We start from the raw sequence: 23,957 nt of genomic DNA on the forward strand, positions 1-23,957 counted from the left end.
TAAGCCACTACTATTTTTTTAGTTCTTTCTGACGCCGCTGCGCCGGCTGGCGCTGCTTTTGATCCCCACTTTTTTTTTGATCGCCGCTTTTGATCCCCATGGGCTGGGCGTCATTTGAAGTTAGAGAAGCACAGAGTAAAATATGCTTTGACATGAGGTTGAGAGCAATGGATCAACGAAGGTGGGCAGCTGAAGTTTTAACGTACCTATACTTGAAAAGCGTGGACACGCAGTGGTTAAGAAAGACCAGAAGGCTAACGATGAAATACGGAAAGAACAGTGGAGAATCCAAAACAGCCAAGGTAACCAAAAAAGAGGCAAGGCAGATTGAAACGAATAAATGGAGGGAAAAAATGGAAGCTAAAACGTCGTTAGAGGTGTACAGGGCTGAGAAATTGAACATCAGAAAGGAAAATTTCTACGATAATTCCCAGGGCAGTGCTTTGCTTTTCGAGGCTAGAGCAGGTTGCCTGCAAACTAAGAGTTTTGTGGGGAAGTCTGCGGAAAATAAACAGAAACTATGCGGCACATAGTGTTAGAATGTGAGGGTATCCATCCAAATCTACATGAAGGGAATATTGGGCTTTCAGAAGCCCTAGGATTTAAGGGTATCAGAGAGGAAGTTAACTTCAAAGCTGTCGAGGGGACGAAAAGAAGATTAGAATGCTGGTGGATGAAAAGCAGAGAGAGAAATATTGCCTAGGACAGTTACCACCTGTAACAGGGAAAAAAAGTATTTCGGGCATAATAAGCTTTAGTGCCTGCCCTAAGCAGCGCTAGTATTAAACCAAGAGCGTAAAACATGGTTATATTAGTCCTTTTTGGTAAGATGACATGTCATCACCCCGCTTCAAAGGGGAAACCAATAGCAATCATCATCATCATCATCATCATCATCATCACTTCTCCGCTGTATACGCGTTTTCTCCACACGCCATCGTTGTTATCGTGCTTCTCGGTCCGTGGTGCTCCGTATTCGACGATTCATATTGGGTGTATGGTGCACACCTTCTGTGGGATCGGCGGTGTGGTGAAATAAGAGTTTTTTAACTTGAAATGGTTACTTGGATAGGCTGGAAAAAACATGCACCCGGCGGCCTGCGTCCACCGAACGCGCACCGACCCAGATATCGTCCGCAAAAAAGTATCCACGGCTGCTAACCCTTTGCTAACGTGTTCCGTGTCATTTGATAGCGTGCGTACACCCGCAGAGATAAAACGGAAATTATTAATTGTGTTTTGTTCTATAGCATGGAGCAGACAAAAATGATCAGAAAGACGCACTTTGCGTGCAGTTTCATATAGTGCGTCAGAAGAAAAACAAACCCCGGAAGAAACACTTGGCGAGCGGTAAATTCCTGTGGGCTTACCACACATCTATAGGAAGAATACAACAAAAGAAAAAAAGCTAGCGTGCTTCAGAAATGTGCACCGCAGTCTTCGTTGGCTTTCAGCTTCTAAGGCAGTGTAACAGCAGCATGAATAGTCATTCTTGAAAAGAAGCTGTAGTGAGTCTGATGCCAATGTTGTAGGTTATAGTCGACCTAGGCGGGAGGCTCGGCGAGAAAACTAGCCAAAAGAAACCCGTTCGCAAAAGAATACGCTGAAAGAGACTGCAATATTTTAGATGCGACGCATCTCTTGCTCTGGGGTATGTCCCTCCTGCGTCGTCGGCGTCCGCACACCACCTGCGCATGTGCAAATCTCCCCCGTTCTTCTCTCCGACAGCTGGCGCAACAGCCTCACTCCGTCTCATTATCATAAACAACAGCTGCGCGCGCGCGCTTCGCTCTGCTCGCGTCTGCTCCGGCGCGCAAGTGCGCGCATGCGCTACTCTCCTCCGCTGTCTTCTCTCCTTCAGGCGCTGTGAATATAAAGCGGGTAGCGCGCTGCGGCGGTTCAGTCAGCGCTCGCTCTCGTTCGACTCCGCGTGACTTTGCTTGACGACTCCGTGCTTGACTTGATTCTTCCGATGAAGACGTGATGGAAGCGACAGTCCCTTCAGCGAGTGGACTGGCGCAATCCAATACCAGCGTCAGTCCAAACGCTCCCCCCTGATGCGTCCCATCACATCAGGGTTCCCTCGCGGGAAGATGGGCGTAATTTTTGCACTGTACTTTCAGTGAAGATATCGCACGTAATGTTATTTGTTGCGTACAGCTGAGCAAGCCCGGCACGCCCACGGTAAATGTAATTTGTTTTCGTCAGGTTCCGATCACTTCGGTACGAGAGCAGTCGCTCAAAAAGATATCCCAACGATAACTGGTTCTTACCGCAAGCATTCAACTCAGGCGGCTGCTATACCCAAGTTTGCCATTTCTTGGGCACGTAAGCCAGCCCGACGAAGCTCCTACAAACGTGGTGCTCCAGTTATGGTGCAACCGCCGCCGTCGCTGAAAAGGTTGCCGTTGATCAGCGCTCCCTTCGCTGGAAAAACATTTTTTTCCCAAGAATGACGGCACTTCCACGCACAGACTGGCACTGTAGGGGCGTTTGTACAAATCGGAGCATTCCCTTTGAACTGTTCAAAGTGAATAGACGAGCTTCACGTCAAAAAAAGCTCCCCGACGTAAAGCTAAAGTCAACGTTTTTGTATATTATAAAGAATGTTACTCGAGCAGGCGCATATGGTAGCACTGTGGTTTACTTGTGTGCGTTGACTGACTTTTGCACGGTTCTAGATTTACCCGTAAATTCTGGTTGCTGGCCGGTATTATAAGTAGTAATCGGTACAATGGGCATTGACTGGTACGAACGCTACATTTTATGCGAGCACTCGGAGGCCCTGCAGCGAGCGAAGCGAAGCTGGCAAGTTTGAGGATTAAATTTATCCCCACGGGTCGCAGTAAGCCTGCCCTACACGGCAACTTTTTGCCACGCTCGCTCCCATTGACGCCGGCGGCGGTGGGTAGGTCGCTATCTATAAATTGATTAATTGTGGGGTCTAACCCGCCGACGCAACGCTGGCGATGAGGCGTGCCGTATGCTGCGGATTAATTTTGACTACCTGGGGATCTTTAACGTGCACCTAAATCTCTTACACACGGGCGTTTTTGCTTTTCGCCTCTCAGAAAAGCGGCCGCCGCGGCCGGGAATCAAACCCGCGACCTCGTGCTCAGCAGCGCAATGCCTTAGCCACTGAGCCACCGCGGTCGTGGTAGAGGGCCACCCCGCGTTCACTAGCCCCTGCTTTAGTCCCCTAAAGCCACGAAGATGTAGTGGTATTGAGTGTGCCTACTCGAGCTCCATTCCGGAGGCTTGGCTTAGATTTCCACGCACCATTTTTCCTATTTTCTCTTTAGCTTCAACATAAGTCGTGAAAGAAACCCTTGGATTTGCCTAGTTTCTTGCTACGCCTGGAAGCCTACTGAGCCTGGTTAGGTTGTTCATTATTTTTCCTGCACTTACCCGTACGTTTCTTGGTGTTTCTCGCAGCTTGCTACAATTTCAACAGCTGGACACCAAGATCGGGTGATAATACCAATAGTCCCGCAACTTACAAAATCTACGGTGTTTTGAAACCAAATTTAAACATTCAAAATAAAAGCCACATGGCGTAGGAACCATCACGAACGAAAATACTACTGAACTTCGTTTATTACAGTTTCGTTCCACCTTTTGCACAAACAAGAGAAGGAAAGAAGGAAGAGTAAGAAGTTTTGTTTGCACGTTGAGGCCTCTGCATGCACTGGGCGTTCCTGAAGACAGGGAAATTAGGAGTTCTTCTCGGTGAGCTTCGTGATGATCTGTTGAGGTAAAAACAAAACAAAAAGCAGAATTACACCGTCCAACGAAATGCCAAACTGAATCTCACGTTCAACCGGGCGTAGATGTTTCTGCCAATTTTGCCTTAGTAGTTTTTCTCCACAACATGTATGAGCTGCTTGCAGTCTCGCGCTGCCCATTGCACGGAGGACGCTATTAATGACGCGCCCCGGCACTTGCACTTTAAGTAACGTTCCGCAGCATACGTTCGCTGTCATGTGTTTCGCTTATCCCTGATCGCAAAACCTTCATTTGCATCCCACTTCCACTTCATGTTTGATCTTTGAGAGTGTTTAGAGTGTTAGAAGCCTAGAGGTGACCGTCCGTTCTCAATAAAATTACCAAATTTTTAAGCCCCAGAACACCCCCGTGCTATGCACTATGTCAGCGCCATCGCAATTAAGGCAGCAGACAGTCGATAAAGCAGCTGGCCAGTGGAGATTCACGCTAGCGTGCGCAGCTCTCTTTCGAGGTCCTCAACGTTCTTTGTTGCGCAAAGCGTCGTGTGAGCAGATTGTGTGGTGGCCGCTCGAGGCTTAGAATTTAACAATTCTGACCTGTCACTGCAGCCCGTGTTGTACGCCTGCATTGGCGACAACAGTCAAGATTTTGAACAATATCGATAAAGAATACGTGTTGCGGACTATGGCAATGCTTTTATTTTGCACTTTGTTTCATTGGAAGTACGGTTAATTGGAAGCCTTTTGCGGTCTCCGTAAACTTTGCATTAACGGGAGTCGGCGCTATCAGCTACAGTTAAACCTGGATGTAACGAACCCTCTATGTAACGAATTCCTAAATTTAACGAAGTTTTTTTCAATTCCCCATTGCCAGCCCCATTGAAACCCATGTGTTAGCGACCTCTAGGTAACGAAGGCGCTGCGACGGTTAACATTGACGTAACAAATTCGCTACGCTCACGAGGCTACGCTCACGAGGCATTGTTTCTTGCACTTTTTCCGGAAAATCGGCTGGAGAAATGTACGAATTTAGCGCTCTTCGCCGGCACCGCAAACTACGGTGCGTTTCCAGTGTCAATGCGGTGTCGGTTAGGTGCTAGGCTTGCCTGTGGACGTATAGTCGCGAGTCTCCACCGCCCCCTGTGGTGTCGGTTCGCGGGTGGCGAGTTCTGCTGCCAGGCAACGAAAAGATTTGTCCTTTCAAGGCAAGCTCAAAATTTTAAATACCGTCCCACCCGGCGAGAAAGAAGAATGTCGTCGCCGCCTGGTATATCCCACCTAGCACCCTCTCAACATTTTTTTTATTTATTTATTCATACTGAAAGCCTAATTAAAGGCTCATACAGGAGGGGTACAGTGCAAAAAAAAAACGACACTTTAACAAATCTCTTCAAAGGTGTTAGCAAAGAAGCGCTAATAATGGCGATGTATGAGTGCGGAAAGAGCACATATGAATGCGGAAAGAGCACATAATTCCCGAAAAGGTGCCCCTTCAGCATTAATTTGGTCCTTGAAATGGATTAAGGCACCGAAAATTGTCAAAAGGCACAAGTGATGGCTACACTTGTGAATACAGGGTTAAACGACCTTGGTTCTTTGGAGTGCCGTATAGTGACTAAGTTTGTTGGAAAGCAGCAGGCGTAAATCACGCGGTTTTTCCCTGTGAAATAAATTCCTAAGATTTAGTTCACCATCTCTGATGTCTAGCATTTTGGTTTAGTTTCTGCTTCATTCCCGCGAGCCTTAAATCGAAACCTGCAGGTAACGAATACCTAAATGCAACGAAAAATCGCGATTTTTTCGGCAACTTCGTTATATCCAGGTTTCACTGTACACGTGTATTAATTACAAGTTTTGGAAAGTTTTATCTTAAAGAAACCCAAAATCTAATTTCAGGGTGCCTACAGTCATAGAGTGTGGGTTAATTTTTATACCCCGAACTCCTTTACTGTTTCACAAAATCACCCTGGCACAGAAACTTGTGGTTTCAGAATAAAATTCCAAACATGGCGATCCTGACATTCGCAACCGCAATCCTTACGTAATCGAAAGGATGTAATCGACGTGTCTTGGTTGCGTCCGCATGGAAAGGTACTCGCGAATCGTCACGTACGAGTACGCACTCGAAATTCCAGAGGATGCAATGCTCCTTCAAACTCTCAAATACTGGACAACCAACTATCTGTTAGATATATGCTGACGCATCGTCTAAATTCAAACGTGCACGAGTAAACGAGGCCAAACGTGCATACGTAAACAAAGCCGCAGTGTAGGAAACAACTGCGTTATGATGGATGGCAGTGCGTCTAGTGTACCCAATGTCTGACTTTTCTGGCACAACGAAAAAAAAAAACAAGTAATAAAAACAGTTTAAAAACCGCAAACCTCAGCTTGCATCTTATGAGAGCATTACCAGTTTGACAGTTCTGGCTGAAATTTGGGCTGGTTAGTGGTAACTTCAAAACATATTACCAGTGAAAAAAGACAGGGGCAAAGAAAGAAACCGACAATACGATCGCTAGTCTTCAACTTTTTTGGTCCCTGTTTTTTTTCTCAGGTCATAAGTCTTCATACCGGCTTGAAATATCGCACGGTGCTGTTCTACTCACTGTTTTGACTTCAGTGTAGGCCAGAATTCCTTCTTCACCCCTAGAAAACAATACAAGGAGGAGTTTAGCGTGGTATAGCTCCACCAGAGTGGAACCATCTATCAGGATCATTGGCACTTATAAACGACGTCGATGAATTTAAACGACGTTTGCGTAACCTGTACTCTACCTAAGTAGTTACTTTTATTGTTTTTCTTTCTCAGTAGTGTTCAATCAATACCTATGTGCATTTCACTAGAGAACTACATATTTTCATAAACCATCTGTTCACCGTTACATTACCACTTGCACTGGCATGTCTTAGTTCTTGGGTGTATGAATTTTTGTATATGTATTAGCACGCTGAAATCATGATGTACCTTGTATTTTTGTATTTTGCCTTGTACTCGCTTCTCCATGTTCTGTTCTGTCGTTATGTTTTGTTTGCGTTGTACTGCAATGTACCACTCCCCTTAATAATGCCCCTGAGGCCGTGAGGGTGACTTGAATAAATAAATAAACACAAAGGGCACAATGTCGGATTTACACAGCTTAGTGACAGAACAGCTTGTTGGCACATAATTTTAAGCAATTTAGCGGCCACACGAGAAGAGAGAGTTTGCTACAGAGTGTTTCTGTTATCCAATAGCAATGCTGCCACTGTCGCTGCCACCCCTATCCTAAACGATTATTGGAGGAGGCCCACTCTAATCAATTTACTACACTGCAATTGGAGCAGGAACAAAAACGTCACTGGCATCTTCTAAATGTTCCTAAAAGCTTTTATATACAGTTGGCAATGCAGGCGAATGCTTCTACGTTGAAAACTGCCAAATGGCTGACTTAAAAGAAATCGAACCCATGCACTAGGGCTCAGCACCATAACGCCTTAGCCGCTGAACCACCACGTTGGCTAACCAAAGAAAAGAATACGCAATACAGCAACTCACATTTCCCGTGAAATTCCGGACATTTTGTAACCTCCAAAGGGCGTTTGCGGGGAGATCTCGAAGAAAGTGTTGACCCTGAAAGCAAGAAGATGCAAACACACAAAACGTTTCAAATTTTCTTCCTAAAAAGATGTTGCTAAAAAACTACGATTTGGTAGCAATAGGATGGGAAATAAGCCGGGAAGAAACGCAGAAGCATTTTTATTTCTGCATAATGCCCGCTAGAACAATAACTGCGATAAAAAGAGGAAACGAAGGAACCACGAAAAACCAGCCTACACAACGAGATCGAAAAAACTCGTGAAGTAATTAGAGCTGTGTTTATTTTTATTTCCAAATACCAAACGCGGAGGCGGCTTTTTGTCACTAAGACATTCGTCTCCGAAGCACTCGAAGTAACATTTTCGAACATTTTTGATCAAAGCGAAGGTGCTTCTCAACCCACTAAAGTTACACCCATATATGTTCAGCAGCTTTTAGTCAAGTAAATACGAATGACAGAAAAACTGCTACGCCAATATTCAAAAAAGGAGCAAAAAATTAAACATAATCGCGATAGAATTTTCACAAAAAACTGGCCGGATATCGGCTTTCTTCGCTGCAAACATCTCCGAGAGATCATCGTCTTGAGAGGCGATCATCCCTTCCACTTCTCAGGCTGTTCTTTTCCCCTCCCCCACTATCCACAAAGGCTGCTTCGGAGGCCTGCTTAATTCGATTCAATTTTCCCACGTCCATACACCTTGCGCGCCATCCGTTGGAAACTTTTCTTTCCATTTTTTGTAAAACAGCTCCAGGCGACACCTTTTCTTATTTATTTTTATACTTCCTACCATTACAAAGAACAGTGAAACCATGTGCACTTATGTTCCGCCCCAAATATGCCAAATGTCTGCTTTTTAAAGAATAATGTCAAAGCGCGCGTTGCATGGCACAATTTTCAGAAGTTTCGAGTGGTCTTGCCTATGTATACTTCTTGTCGAACAAGTGTTTTAACTTTTATCCAGCCGGATGAATAGAGTAGACGAAAGACCGACTGACAGACAGATCGAAATTTCCGTGTTTCGGTAGCCTAAGAAAGAGTATTGTCTCTCAAACCACTTATATCTCTGTTACCCGCGTGAAGGCAATAGCGAAGCTCGCTGATAGTACCATTGATGCCTGACATACTGGGGCCTGTGGTTTCCCGCCTGATGTCACGTGACGAGGAAGGGAGGAGGAAGCAAACTAGGTCACTGGTGCAGACTTATCAAATTGGGCGCGCGATAATGCATTGTCTGTTAATCTTACTAATCCGTTAAGCTAACTCGACTTAAACTCGATTCCCCCTATAGCAATTCGCCTTTGTAAGCACGTCTGCGGGAAAAAATACGAGAAAATTACGCCGGAAAAATTCCCATCAGGGAACCTGCACCAAATTCATGGGCACATCAGCGACACCAGAACATATCATATGGACATGTCCGCTTTACCCGAATTCTCGTGCAAATTGATTTTTCAGGGACCACAGAACTCGCTCGGCCCCAACAGTACGCGTGCTATGCAAAACACTACCTTTGCTACAATTGTAGTTGCGACGATGCTGTAGAAAGAGAGTGATTTTTAAGGTTGTTATTACGTCCTTATTGCTTAAAGGGGACATGAAAACAAAATGCAAGTTTGGTTCATTCAAAAGATTACCTCGTTAGAATCATGCTGACACTACTTTTAACATAAACTTCCCTCAAATAAGCTGTATAATTAGGAAAAAGGGAATGGCCATCCGACCCACTAGCTCATTTGCCGCAACAGAATGTATGATGTCATACGAGCCAGCTCTGCGGTTGGCGGAGACCGGTAAAAGCAAACACAAATAAGGCAGAACATATAAGCTCGCCGAACGAGCTATTCCGCTTAAATTTAGGGCACATTCTTTTTATATGAGTAAAAATGCCGGGACAAACAGTTCAAGTTACGAACACACACGTAAACATAGAAGTATCGATGCGTAGTGCTGTTGGTACTGCACCCACTATGCTTTGTTTAGATGCACAGCACTTCGGGGCTTTGGGGTTGTCTCAGACGACAATGGCCGACCGAAGCAAGCGACGGTGCCTTACGTGATCACATTTGTCGAGCGAGCTCTATGTTTTACGACCGACTATTTTCTCCATGAACAAAAACAAGCCAGGTTTAAATACGGTCACAAACAAACCAAAGGGAGAAAGCAGCTTGCCGTGGTGTGGTGGCGCCATCTAGGTTGACCAACAGTAAGAAAGTCCCCGCCCCACACCAAATTTAGCTGAGACCTGTTCGTATGATGTCATTGCAAACGTCGTTCAAACACACGTTTTTACGCCAGAATCAAAATTCTAGCTTCAATCGGTTGATTTCGCAGTGAATAAAGCATTGTTTGCTTCCGGACAAGCGCTGGAGGCACTATAGAACACGAAATCTTTCGAATAAAACAAACTTGTATTTTCTCTTCATGGCCCCTTTAAGGAGCGCCTGTGCCTTAATTGCCTAAACAGTGCATCTGTATCCCTCAAAAAAATTATGGAAAACTTTCCTGCGCATACAACTATGAAGACAGACAATCCGTTTAGCGTCCCCACCCTACCGGGCATACAACCTGCGTCCCAAGGATGATTGACAAGTGCGTGAAGTTTCAGGCAAAACGCGAAAAAAGCATTGGCGTACCAGACGACACCCGCCTGGAGGGCGTGGGACACCTTGTGGGCCGTGTCGAGGTCCCGCGTGAAGAGGCCGGCTGCGAGGCCGTACGTGGTCTTGTTGGCGCGCTCAATGACCTCCTCGGTGGTCTTGAACTTCAAGAGGCTCTGCACGGGGCCGAAGATCTCCTCCTTTGCGATCTTCATGTCGTCCCTCACGTCGGAGAAGACGGTGGGCTGGACGAAGTAACCACGGCTGCCGTGACGCTGGCCGCCACAGTGGAGTTTGGCTCCCTCGCGCTTGGCAGACTCGATGTAGCTCAATACGGTATCCATCTGCTCCTTGCTCACCTGCAAGGCATAAATTGACAAGCCCATACGCAGTGTGATGAGGCGTCTGTGTAGGTTAAAGGGCGGGAATCAATAAGTTAAGCAAGAGATTCACATCGTACACAAGAGATTCACATGGAAGAAAAGAGACATGCGGTGTGGTTCGCATGATGGCGGCCGCAAGAGGGCTACACTTTGCGGCGTAGGGTCCAAGGACCATCCCCGACGCTACCGCCCGAACTACCACCACAGTGTCCATCCGACGACTGAGTGGTGTGTCGGTGGCGTGAAGCGCGGGAGGTCAGACCTGTTCGCGGCGAAGGCGCAAGGTTTCCTCTTGCAGCAAGCAATCAGCCGTTGCCACGTCCAGGGCCGTGCGACCATCATCCCAGTGCCGAACCTCGATCCTGCCCAGTTAAAGGATCCATGAAGAGAAAATACAACTTTGTTTAATTTGAAAGAACTAGGATTCAGTATCTCACTCAGCTCCATTACAGCCACAAAAGATGTCTTTAACGAGAAAAAAAAAACAGGAAATATTTAAAAACTTTCAAATTTTGCGCCACAGTGACGTGTTATGAGCAAGAATGACGTCACACGGGCCAACAATAAAACAATTTCCAGTGCGTTAACTGCACGTTAGCGTTCAAGTGATGCGGTCAAATGGAACTAGAAGCCCTATTACAGACGTCTAGTCATGTGCGTCGTGACAGGTCAGTCAGGCGCCCGTTAATAGCCCAAACAAGGTTCCGTGACGTCATAGAAAAGTTGCGGGAAATTCGGTAGGGGGCGCGACTGCTTCACACGTTTTCTTTAATATCTCCGTTATTTGTGCGAAGGTTGCGATGATATTGGTATCACTGTTATCGGGACTAAGCCGTCTTTTTAATAACCTAAACTTGTATTTTGTCTTCATGGCTTTTGTAAACGACAAGCTCCTTCATCGACGGTGCAAATCAGCTTGGTTGCCCCGACATTGCCCCATCGTCGATACAACAAAGTCTCATCACCGGCTCTACCTCGCACTAGCGACTCAACACTTTCGACCGTCACATCTCTTCCACATTCCTTTGCAAACGTACGACTCATCCTTTCTAACTTTTTTTGTTCTTCTTGGCTCCCTCTACTGATTTTACGCATTTACTCCGTTCTTCTCCTCCATTTGTTTCCATTCTCGCATTTTCCGCATCGTGCGTGAGTTACATTAATGCATGTTGTGTTTGCGCGCTTGCAAAACAGCAGGGGTTTATCCAGAATTTCGATTTGGGGCGGGGGCTTGAATTTCACCTGGGGGATGTAGCGGGGTTGTTGGGGGAGTGTGCATAAATCACTGTGCGGGGTGCTGGTAGTTGTGGAATCTTTTTGGCGCGTGTTGATATCCTCCTGGGGGTGTTGGGGGGTATGTATGCTCGTGACTTTGTACACGGTCCTTGGCCCATTCATATTGCACACATACGACCATACGTACACAATAAAATACATAAATATACCCGTAGGTGCACACGTACATACATACATACCCCGGTACACACACGCACACACACAGACACACAAACGTGCACACATGCACACGTACATAATATACGTACCCAGATATATACGTACGTACTTGCTAAGCTGTTTTTAATTCCCTCTAGGCACCCTCGCCTGATACCAAGGAGAATGTAGCAAAAGTTGACCTTCGGACGTAGATATGTGTCGAAATCAAGCAACGCCCTTATAGTAACTAACTTTTTTATATAAAGAGGAAGGCGTTTGAAATCGAATATATATGGTACATGCACTTGCACACGCACATACATATAGTGCAGATAGACCTATCAAGTTCGGCTCCCATACCGAATCTAGTGTAGTTTCGTCTACATGAAAGATTTTTCTTTCAGCTAAAATCTTTAAACAAGAAGAGCGTCCCTGAATGGTTTTGAGAGGGCGAACTGTAGTAATTTCCGCATTTACGTTCTTTGTTACGGATGTGCCTGAGTGTCTCACCTGCGGACCCTGGTTGGTGGCGCTATCGAACGGGTCACCCAACACCCTCGCTTGAGCCATCTTCACCGACATGGCGACGAACTGGTCGTAGATGTCTTCGTGCACGAAGATCCGCGAAGGTGCGCAGCAGATCTGGCCCGTGTTGTGAAACGAACACTGGTGGGCCACGCCAACGGCCACTTGCACTGCGAGGCAAGAGACCAACACATTGACGCTTTCGATGACGTTCGCACTTGTTTCAACCGTTCAGGGTGACATACTGATCTACTTTGAGTTCGTGTTTAGCACTGCTTCAAACCGTGCAGAGTGATTTATTCACTAAATTATTGCGATTTCAATTGGCCAGATCGAACCATGAGTAATGACCACCAATGGCTAACTGGAACAAACCAAAATATAAAGATAATGATGTTTTTGATACGCCTCGGTACGCCCCACGTGCTCCTTTTGCAAGCACAAAAAAATGTGGACCGAAAGTATGTCTGCAAAACACAAAAGCGAAGCAACCGTAGTTGTCGATGTAAGTTTTTATGACTGCTGCAAGCTCTCCTGAATCTACGGCATATGATTTCTCGCTGCATTAATACCGGAAACATTTTCTGGGCTGTTCACGGTGTAATTGGCCTCAAATGACGAATGTCACGTGCTGTTTTGTCTGGTGGGTATTTGTTCGTTTTTTGCATTATACGTTGCGCAGCGTTACTCTCCAGCATTTTCTTCCACGGTCTTTCAGTTCACAAATTTTGCAATTCTGCTCGTTACTTGCTTACGTTGACGTTTGCAAGCCGATTTTTCGCTAGCGCAATTTTGACGTTTGCAGGCGCAATCATACAAGACGAAGAAACTAGCATACTCAGAGATCAGGATTGATCAAACAAAAAAGTCCAGCGTCGCGACACACTGCCATGACCAACTCTCAGAAGCCCCAAGACTAAGACAGACTCCGCGCCAGCACTTTCAGGCCAAAAGTTCCATCGAACAATTCTGCGACGGCAAAAAACACAAAAAGAGCATTGGCAAGCACACCCAGAGGATGGCGCAAACTAATAACAAAAGCAGCAGCGGCGTACCATGGTCCTGATTAGTTTGTTGAAGTGTTCTGGACGCTACGGAGAGGCGCTTCTGATCGGCGGAAAGCAACTGCAAGAATTATGACCATAAAGGTCGCCCGACCCAGTGGCCGAAGCGCGGCGCCGCACTGCTAGTTGCAGTATCAGCGTGACAGAAACTTTCTCTAAGCGAACGAGCTGACGTGCATATCCTGGTGTATATAGTGGATGGTCGGATAAGTAAGCGACGGATAAGCGCACTACTCCTGAGGCAACTTCACTGCCAGTTTACAGAAACTTGTTATGCGACCTCATTTTCTGGCAATATCGATGTAGGGAGCGCTGGATATATTCCGACTGTCAATCTGGAGTCCGCAACAAGACTTCGATTGGATTCAAGGACAACAAAGCGGAAGGAAGTTTGTTTACACTGCGTTGCAAGCCTGAGAGGGAGCGTGATGCTTTCCACTGCTGACGCTTTTAGAGCCATAACTGATTGCACTGGGCGGTTGTGTTTTGTGCGCCGGGCTTGAGCATTTGTTTATCAAAAATTGATTGAGAAAAGTTAATCTTCGCGCTCTTAGGTAGGCTCCGTAGGAGCCAGTCAGAGAGTTACTAAGCCAGAAGAAACGGACGGACACGTAAAGGGGTACAACTTACTTTGTTAGAGCAAGTAGGAAAAAGAAGTTATAACTAATAAAGTTAAGAGAGACCAAAGCAACGTGAAGACAAGACAATAAAATGATAAAATTTCTGTAGTGAACGCTGTCATAATACTGGGAGTGACGTCCGAAGTTAGCGGTGTACCCCTTCTCGCGAATACGGCCTAATGCTTTTAAACGAAGCTGGCTGCAGCATGAATAAGTCGGCTGCGCCAAGACAACCATTTCTACTCCTTGACACGTCATCGATATCAACGCAGACTCCGTTTGCGAGCAATACATCTATTAAGATCTTTCACATGGGAAGTAATACCAGAAGCTTTGACCCAACGGACCATTTTTGGTACTTTGGGTGGCAAGAACTGCTATAATTTCGCGTGAGTATCTTGTTATAACGCTGGTATCCACTGTACCTATCGTACATTTTACAGACTAGCGCTAGTTGTCGTAATACATACGGAACGGAACAGTCTAAAGTGCATGCCAGACTTGTGTTATCTGTGCTTACTAGTATGTTTGTCGACATACTGAACAGCGTGCGTTTGGAGTTAAAGGGGCCATGCAGACAAAATTCGAGTTTGATTTATTCTAAAGATATGGTTTTTGTAGTGCCCCACTACTTGTCCGGCAGCAAACGATACATTATTCACCGAGAAATTAAACAATTTAGGCCATAATTTGAATTATCCCGCTGAAGCATGTGTTTCCTGACGTCTGCGATGACATATCCAGGAGAAGTACTAAAGCAACCGTAAGTATGCGGAAAAGGGCTGCAGCGGACGGTGCAACGCCTTTCTTGCTGTCAGTCCTCCTAGATGGCGCCACCATACCACTCGGGACGGCTGTCAACCCTCACTTTGTTTTTGACCGGTTTTGTGTCTGGATAATGTTTGTTACAGCTGTTAGTACTCGTTTTATGAAACATTGGGTATTCTTAACAGCCGCAGAAGCCAATGTCGCTTATGCAAGTTAGTCGGTATAAGCTCAACGCGCCGGGCGGCTGTGCAGCTATAACCGTCATAGTGCGCGAAGAACGCACTGGTGCTTCTATCCTTACGTTTGTGTTCGTAACTGTCATTGTTTACCTCACATTTCTTACTGCTATAAAAAGAATATGGATTAAATTTAGGCGCAAATACCTCGTTCTGCGAGCTTATAACTCCTATTTAATTTGCGTTTGCTTTTGCCGGCCTGTACCAATCGCACAGCTGCCTGTAATAATCACAGGGTTTAGTGCGCGAAATGCGCTAGAGGGTCGCATAGTCATTCTGTTTTTTTTTTTCAATTATATTGCTTATTCGAGTGAAGTTTTCGTTAAATGTGGTGCGAGTGCTGTCCTAACGAGGCAATATTTCGATTGAACCAAACTTGCTTTTCGTGTGCAAGGCGCTTGTAATGTTTTGCTTCAATTACAGGCATGGTGTGCCGGAATATTTTCGCCGTGTTATCAATGTCCCTGTTAATAAATTTGCGACTCAGTCTCGTGTCCTCCACTGCTATCAGCATAATTTGCCCGTCAAAATCAACCACTTAGAACCGGTTTTCAGCAGATGATCAGTTATCCTCTGGATGCACTGTCAACTGCGCTACCAATAAACAAAAAATTAAAGAAGCTCACACTAACGCATAAGACTTGAGGGTAACGAAGCTGTGCGCATCCTTTGCGGTCATCACAAAGGTTTAAGTCCCCGATTGCAGCCGATTTGCCTTCTTCACTGCCGCAACGTCCTCTAATCATTCAGTGTTGCTATGCGTGAGAGTCATTTTTTAAGATGTGATAACCATTGGACATCACCTTGGAGGGGGGTACACTATGACGTGTCTTTCTCGTTCCGAGCAAGTGTTGGCACGATTACGGCGAACGCTGGAGTTTTTGGCATACCCTAAGTGGGTATGCTTGGCTTGGCAAACGTGTGCCGGGGACGCTGGGCGGTCGCCGCAAGGCACGCACACACAGGCGCTACGCATTTTATTGGTTTTGTTAACTGCCGGGTGGTGGCCGCGATGCCCGCGCGCACGCTTCCGCGCTCACGTGCGAACGCTCGGCAATTTCTTGGTGTTCTCAACTGCGGACACGAAAAATTTTGATTTGCTAAACAGCTTTGCTGTTCAAAAATTAGTGATGATACCCGCAGTGGTGGCTCAGTGGCTAAGGCGTTGCGCTGCTGAGCACAAGGACGCGGGTTCGATTTCCGGCCGCAGCGTCAGCTTTTCTGATGGAGGCGAAAAGCAAAAACGGCCATGTTTTTTTTTGAGATTTCGGCACACGTTAAAAATCCCCAGGTGATCAAAATTAATCTGGAGCCCTCCACTACGGCGCGCCCCACCGCCTGTGTTGCGTCGGTACTTTAAACCCCACAATCAATCAATCAATCAATCAATCAATCAATCAATCAATCAATCAATCAATCAATCAATCAATCAATCAATCAATCAATCAATCAGTCAATCAATCAATCAATCAATCAATCAATCAATCAATCAAAAGTGATGCCAAATATTGGGCAGGGTCAAGTCATTCTGGGGAAAATGCATAAGAAAATACAATTGTGGTCATTGCACCCTTCTACTCCGTTTCTGTGTGCCTGCACTGCAAAAATTACGAAGCAAGGATATGCGAAGAAACGGCACTATTAAGAAGAAGAAAAATTGCCTGAAGTGGACAAAGCTTAAAAGAATTGAGTAAAAGGGAAGCTGTTGTCACAGTATGCAGTAGAGAAACACGACACGAAATTTGCTAAAAGTTGGGTAGAGCAAAAACAATAGAAATACCTCCTTACCCCCACACAAAAAATATTTAAGGAAAAAAAACCACTTCGGCTCGCTTTCCAACGAGTAGTAAATACGTACAGTCAGCATCAGGAAAGATGATGAGGGGGCTTTTTCCTCCCAGTTCGAGAGTGACACGCTTGCAGTTCGAGGCTCCAGATGCCTTCAGCATAAGCTGACCAACCTGAGAAAAAAAAAATGAAGGACCAGACATTTTATTCCCATTTCAACGAAACAAAGTCACGGCGTCAACACTTGGCAAACATGGCGCCTTAGAAATATGGCACATTCCTTTAAAAAATTATAAAAGTTTTGGGTACGCCATTCTTTAAATGTTTGCAGAAAACCCGCGACCAATATTTACGCACCCCACGATGTTCAGATTAAAAAAAGAACGAAATGACGTGTGAGGATTATCAGATAATGGCTTGATGAGGAAATGGATAGCGTATATGAAATCAAAGATAGACGGGACTCATTATGCAACACCTACATGGTAGCCGTTTCCAAAAAGCTCCCCTGCAATTATAATGCTACTGTTGCATCGAAAGGTTCCACAGGTTCCACTTTCAGTTTTTTTAGCTCTTGGATATCCGCACGATAAGATTGCCGGCATAGTTCGTACAGAAAAATGCAGAGAGAGAGAGAGAGAGAGAGAAAGAGAGAGAGAGAGCCTTTATTACATCAGGAAGACGCTAGGTTAAGTGGGAGAAGCGGGAGTAGAGGGTGGGATATTCGTAGCTTGGGACATCTTGAAAATAAACCGTTCAAGTTGAAGTTGGTTGGCTCCTTACGAAGGCGGAAGAGGCCACGTGGGGTGAGGAGAGCAGGCTCACGGCTCTAAACTGCTCGCGCTAGACCGCTTTCTAGAGAGTAGTGCGCAATTAAAGTCAGCGTGGAGGGTTCCAGTGATCGATGGTCGATGTATGAGAAGGAGGCATTTGGAGGAGGGTTGAAGTTTCTGTAACGCGTAAATTTCGGACAGTGCCAAAATGGATTGCGAAAGAACCGCTAAAAGAGGATCATGAAATACTGCCGTGCATAGTTGTGACGGCGAAAAATATTCAAGTGGCACTGAAAGGATCTCTACCAAATAATAAGGCGCAACACACATTTACAGATTTGTCTATAACCTTGTTATTTGCATTTTATTATTCTCAAGAAATAGCATACCTAAGGGGCCAGCAGAAATGATTGCGCTCAATAAAAATTATTCTCAATTCTCAATTCTAAGCTCAGAGCACGGGAGCTTCGGCGGACGCTTTGTGCTCGAAAACAAGGCTGACCAAGCGCATCCCAGCCCTGTGCGCTGTAATACGGGAGCAAAGAGTTACCCCCAAAAGAATATCCCTAATTTTTCAAACAAGGCATAAGTTTTCACACTTTAAAGAGACCCTGAAACACTTTCAATAAACGCTTTCACTGTTTCCTTCGTGCCTGGAACCACTGCGAAAGCTACAATTATCACCAGCACGGAGCGGCACTGCGTGCTTTGCTCGTCGCGGCAAATACACCTTCCGTTTCTGCTTTGTTTTTTGTAGCTTTATTTTAAACTTGCTATTGAAAAGCGCTCATTGCTGCAACTGAAGGAAAACCGGCCAACAGCCGCTACATCGCGTCGGTCACGTAATTCGGGCTGTCTAAGAGCATCGAGACTGGGAAAGAAAAAATCTTTTGAGCGAGTTTCCAAGTTATCTGTTGAGCATCAACAGTAATTTTTGACTGAGGTACTTTGCGACCCCCTTATCTAAGTACTGGGTGGGTTGGGTGACTACGTTTTGCAAGCATTTAAAATTTGAAAAAAAGTTGAAAAACGCGTGGTAGGGTCCCTTTAATAAGTTAAACCTTCTGTGCCCCTGAGGTGCAAAACTACTTTTTTAAGAAGCGCAGTGTTGAAAAATAACGAAGATACGCAAGAACTGCGGATAATGTTTGCTGTGCTATACTTTGCGCCGCATCGGGAAATCTTTACACGAAGCTACTCGCCAGACCAATTAATCATCAAGTGAAAACGTGCATTAGGCGTTGGTGAAATTGTTGAGACCTAGATCAAGAAGCAGGTACTACACCAAGGGTAGATAACAAAATTTTAAAAGCCGGCAAATAATGATCTTTCAGACGAGACCATGCTTGATATGCATAGGACCACATCTGGAGAATGCAACCCTTCCAGCGACAATCTCGCCATCCCCATTCCGCTTTTGTCGGCGAAACCTCGTTAAATCACAAGCATCCACAAAAACAGAGCGCCTGTTTACATAATTTGCATTTTTTGCTGGACTATGAAGGTATTACAGAGTCCATGTAATTGCAATTCAGCAACACGGAATGTTTCACAGGGTGGTAACTCTTCTGGTGGGGAATGTTTAGATCAGGGCAAAAAACTCATACACGCTGTTTTTCTTGCCCATGAAATGTACTGCACGAACTTGCGAGTGGTTGGTAGACATGCTCATGACAATAAAGAAATGTTTCGCAAAATCTAAAGGGCGTCGATATGCCACTAAGCAGTACTGTTACTTTTCGTGGACCAGTCTTCTTATCAATACATATACCTATTTTTTGAAACAGTGGAGCGATCTGCCTCCATACAAGATCTGAGGGATGTTTTAACTAAAAATACCACTTCGTAGACCTCACAAAACAAAGAGTAGATAAGGAAGAATAGGGGGCATGGTGGAAGGATAAGATAACTATTGTTGAGCATTACAAACAGGTTGGGCCACAGTGAGGTAGTGGCGACTAGCAGCGGTTGGATATGGTCCAGTCTAGCGGTGGACCATTACTGGGCCATGATGGCGATTGCAGCGAAATACTAACAAAGCTTTTTAAGTGCAGAACACTTTCGGGGCTCGCCTTGTAGCCGTAGCTCGCTCGCTGGACCCAAGCAGAACCACACGGTGTTCCGTCGTAGCGGTTGTCGTCGCGGCGTAACCCAGAGGCTTCGACAGCCAAGCGGTTTATATATACAGTCATAAGCGTTCGAAACTCGTGAACAACTGGCGCTTGCCCCGTTGTTTAGCGCAAAGAAAAGTGCAGGTACATTTGAGGCAAAATATGCGTAATTAACCGGCAGCGCCCGCGTTCATTTAGTTAGGAGTGCTCGTTGGGTTGGTTTTTACGACAGTAATCGAAAAAAAGTGGCAGCGCAACGCCGGCACAAAAAGAACAGAACTCTCGCTGGAGCAGTTCCAGTCAGAGGCAGCGCGAGCACTGCGAAGGCGGGAATTTTGAATTGCATTGGGTGGTAGCAGTGACCGGATAACGGCGCCACATCCCTTTATGGCCGATCACTGCTCTGTACTTCCGACAGCTTTCACATTGAGTGGAACGGCTTTAATTTTTGATGAAGCTAACGGTCGGCCGGCACTCAGTGTGCTTGTCGCTTTTCGTACCTGTGTGGATCCCGTGAAGGCAATCTTGTCAACATCCAGGTGATTGGACAGCGCCGCACCGGCTGGTTCACCGAATCCCGGCACGATGTTCACGACGCCTGGCGGAAAACCGGCTTCCTTAACGAGACTTGCCACGTACAGTGCCGTGAGCGGCGTCTGCTCGGCTGGTTTCACCACCACGGTGTTGCCGGTGCAGAGGGCGCTGCTGATCTTCCAGGAGAGCATGACCAAAGGCACGTTCCACTGCGAATGCATTGAGCACATGTTTTTATTAGCCCCTGGTTTCTGCACGTTATGATAATTCATCTTGGATTGTAACACCAAAATGGTTGATCAGTGTCCAAAAAATGTGGTATTCGGGAACAAATTTGTATGCGAGCTCTTGAAAGCTGTTGAAAGCTTCGGTGTTCAATGATCCCGAGGGACCGTTTCAAATAAATTTTGAGTCGCCACTGTCATTTTTTTTAGAGAAGCATTGTATTATTCGATATGCTAATATTATTGTATTGTTTTATTGTAACATTGTAATATTGTATTTATTGTAATGTTATCGTAAACTTGTATTATTCGATATTCGTAATACTTGGTTCCTTCACGTTGAGGTACTTTGGGACTTAGATTCGAAGTAGTGTTTTTGCAGTCAAAAACGTTTCCGTAGCATTAAATAATTGCCCATAAAAAAGCAAATGTGATAGTTGGTACATCTTTTTGTTCACATAAAGAACCCAAAACTAAACTGAACATCCCGATGATCTGCGCCGTTTCATACGAAGGAAGGCTTCTGAAATTTCGAAAACTTCCAGTGTGTTAGGGAAACCTTGCATTTATACATGAACCCATCTCGTGCAAAAGTTGCGATTAAGGAACACTAACGAATAAAAACAAGGTAGGCTACATTAGGGGGTTATAAAGAGAATGCCAAACACCTGCACCGAAAGTCCTCTATTAACCACAGAGAAGCCTCTGGCGTGAGAGAGTATCGCCCTCCTATACGGTTTTCCATCCCACGGTTTCTCACGTGAGAAATCAAATCATCATCTGGGTGGATTTCCAGGCCGAACCTACACCTGGGATATTGAGGTGCACTGTATTGAGGCACTGCAAATAAACTTTTATCAGTGCAATAGGTTCAAGGGGATTTAAATTTGCACCGAAATCTCGAAACCTGCGTTTCCCTTTTTCCTTTCCCAAGGAAAACCACCGGCGTAGCCCACTCGCACCCCTGTCCCTGACCGTAACCCCTAATCACCAGGGCCCGTTACAAATAGAGAATTATAAACGTGATGGGCAGTGATTGTCTAAGTGTTTTAAGTTAACAAATTGCCCAAGAAAATGTAAATGTAAAAATAAAATTGTCTGTCGAAAGTTTTGCTGCGTCAATGCTTTGCAGAACACACATGCTTTAACTAGTGGCCTTTATAAACTAAATTCCCTCGTTTGCACCATCGGTAAACTCTACTTCAGTATCAATTTCAGTAGATTCCTTATGGTAAGGCACAATGAAATGATTTATTGCGTGAAATGGAAGGCGTACACTATGTTTTTTTTTTTTTCTGCGAGAGGCCGCACTTAAAGGACTTCTCGCAAATGGGCTCATGAATACCCATTGTTACGTATTGTTCTACGCCACAAAAATGAGTGGGAAACAAAACTGTAACCTTAGCGTTAAATAATACCTTCTGATTGAGCAAGCATCGTTTCAGTAAAACAGCAACAGGAATAAGCAAGAAAAGCCTGATATTACAGTTTAAAAAAAGGAATAGAAATCTAGTTCTCTTTCAAGGTGCGAAAATCTTTACGATACGTACCCCCGCAGTTGAAAAATAACCTGTCAACGTTAGGAAAGGCCGCCCGTTCCTTCTCTGTTAATAATAGCTCTTTCAAGCATGGAAACAAGCAATTTAACCGAAAGAGTTATCGAAACAATATTTTGCTAGTACAGCATCATGCGAGGGAAGTACATTGTTTGTTCGCTTCTTTATAATGCCTACCTTATAAATCGTTTAGTTATAATGCCTGCGGTTCTGGAAACGTCCACAAAACCCAAATTGTTGCTGCATATCCTAAATAAAGCTTTATTGGGTATACATAGACACCACGTGTGAATCCTTGTTGCGTCCGCTTGCTCTCGGTGCGGGAAATTTTAATGTTCCTCTTAGAAGTGGCACGAAACAAAAATTTCTTACCGGTATAATTTGTCCAATGACGCCGATTGGCTCACGCCTTGTGTAGGCGAAAACTTGTCCGTCTGCAATAAACCGCTCTGAATTACTAACGAGCAGTTGCATGTGAGGCGCACACGCAAGTGAAATTATTGCTGGGCCAACGTGAAATATGACATTTATGGGAGTTGAAAGGACGCTTACGGTAACCGACTGCTAACTTGTGTGTCGCCAAAACCATTAGGCTTAAAAAGGTTGAGAGTTGGGCGAGTTGGTAATGATGCATCTCGAAAAACAAACTGCGCGCAAATAACGGGGACAAGAACACATGAAGACGGCACATGCAGTTTGTTTTTCGAGGTGCGTCAGGCTTAAGTTTTTTTTCTCCTAGACGTTTGTCCTTTTACTTTGCTGTTGTAGCAAGAATGCCGTCAAGACTTTTGATCATTATCTTATATCATCTTTTCTAACTTTTTTATTCAAACACAATCTTTTCGGATGAGCTATGCTGTTCACTTGGTACCGGAACTTTATTCTTTTTTAAACAAGGTAGTGCGTGCCCTATCCTCATACAAATTATTGACTCGCCAAACTTAATAGGTATATTTATAAAAGTCAACCGAATAAGATGACACGTTTTCTAACAAACGCCTAAAAACGTTAAATGTGTCGTTCTATTGTTGCATTTATCAAACATTGAAAGGAAACCCTTTTAAAAAATACAATAAAACTGTGCAAGAAATTATAATGTACGGTCAAACTTATGGCTTGTAAATTGTGGAAATTTCTTTCACGTGACGCCCCCCCCCCCTCCGAAAAGATTTAAGGAAATGCTTTAATGCTCTGTGACACCCTCGGGTCCTCAGGGTAATACGAATAAATAAATAAATAAATAAATAAATAAATAACAAATGAATATATAAATACATAAATAATGACTGTGTCCTGTGTATACCCCTTTTTTTTGTGACAGCACCTACTAAAGACACCACGTGATCTATCAGAACTACGGAAAAAATTGGCCGCCATCCCGGCCTGCGAAAGTGGACGTCCAGCAAAGCGGCTGTAAATCACTACACATGGTGATGGAGACGGATATAAAATATTTTTCGTCGTCCCAGCGGGGCTGTCGCTTCAGTCGGCTAGTGTCACTTGACAAGGGTGTAGAGTACAGTTAAATCTGGATGTAACGAAGTTGAGAAAAAGTCAAAAAATTTTTCTTACATTCAGGTTTTCGTTACACGAAGGTTTCGACCTAAGACTCACGTGAATGAAGCAGAAACGAAACCAAAATGCCAGACAGAACTCATTTTTAAAGGATTTATTTCAGTGAAAAACTGCATGATTTGCGCCTGCCGCTTTCCCACGAATTGAGTCACTACACGGCACTCCAAACTCCGAAGAAGCAAGTCCCCTCACCCCCGTATTCACAAATGTAACTTAAGCATCACTTGTGCCATTTGACACTTTTACGCGCCTTAACCCGTTTCAAAGACCGAACGTATAATGATAGGTCGCCTTCACGCGAACTTAAATTTACGCTCTTGGCCGCACTCAAAACCGTTGAGAAGGTGCTAGCTGGGATACGGTACCGGGCAGCGCCTTACTTCTTTCCAGCCGTTCGAGGCGCCATTTAAAATTGTGAACTTGTCTTGAAAAGACGAAAGCTTTCGTTTTTCTGGCACCA

General features: G+C 45.0%; 1 protein-coding gene across 1 annotated transcript in view; it reads right to left on the bottom strand.

The window, feature by feature from the left end:
• Positions 1-3,579: 3,579 nt before the first annotated feature.
• LOC144142850 (aldehyde dehydrogenase 1A1-like) overlaps positions 3,580-23,957 on the bottom strand; it is a 33,073-nt gene continuing 12,695 nt past the window's right edge. Inside the window, exons 5-12 of the mRNA XM_077674645.1 lie at positions 22,295-22,356; positions 20,109-20,351; positions 16,795-16,897; positions 12,234-12,418; positions 9,943-10,265; positions 7,264-7,338; positions 6,335-6,374; positions 3,580-3,746 (exon numbers count right to left, since the gene is read on the bottom strand). Of these exons, the coding sequence (XP_077530771.1) occupies positions 3,714-3,746; positions 6,335-6,374; positions 7,264-7,338; positions 9,943-10,265; positions 12,234-12,418; positions 16,795-16,897; positions 20,109-20,351; positions 22,295-22,356 (1,064 nt within the window). The 3' untranslated portion in view covers positions 3,580-3,713. The remainder of the gene's footprint in view (positions 3,747-6,334; positions 6,375-7,263; positions 7,339-9,942; positions 10,266-12,233; positions 12,419-16,794; positions 16,898-20,108; positions 20,352-22,294; positions 22,357-23,957) is intronic.

Source organism: Haemaphysalis longicornis, unplaced genomic scaffold (genome assembly GCF_048455015.1).
Source record: "Haemaphysalis longicornis isolate Haplotype H1 unplaced genomic scaffold, Haemaphysalis longicornis Haplotype H1 scaffold_6, whole genome shotgun sequence".
NCBI classification, from domain to species: domain Eukaryota; kingdom Metazoa; phylum Arthropoda; class Arachnida; order Ixodida; family Ixodidae; genus Haemaphysalis; species Haemaphysalis longicornis.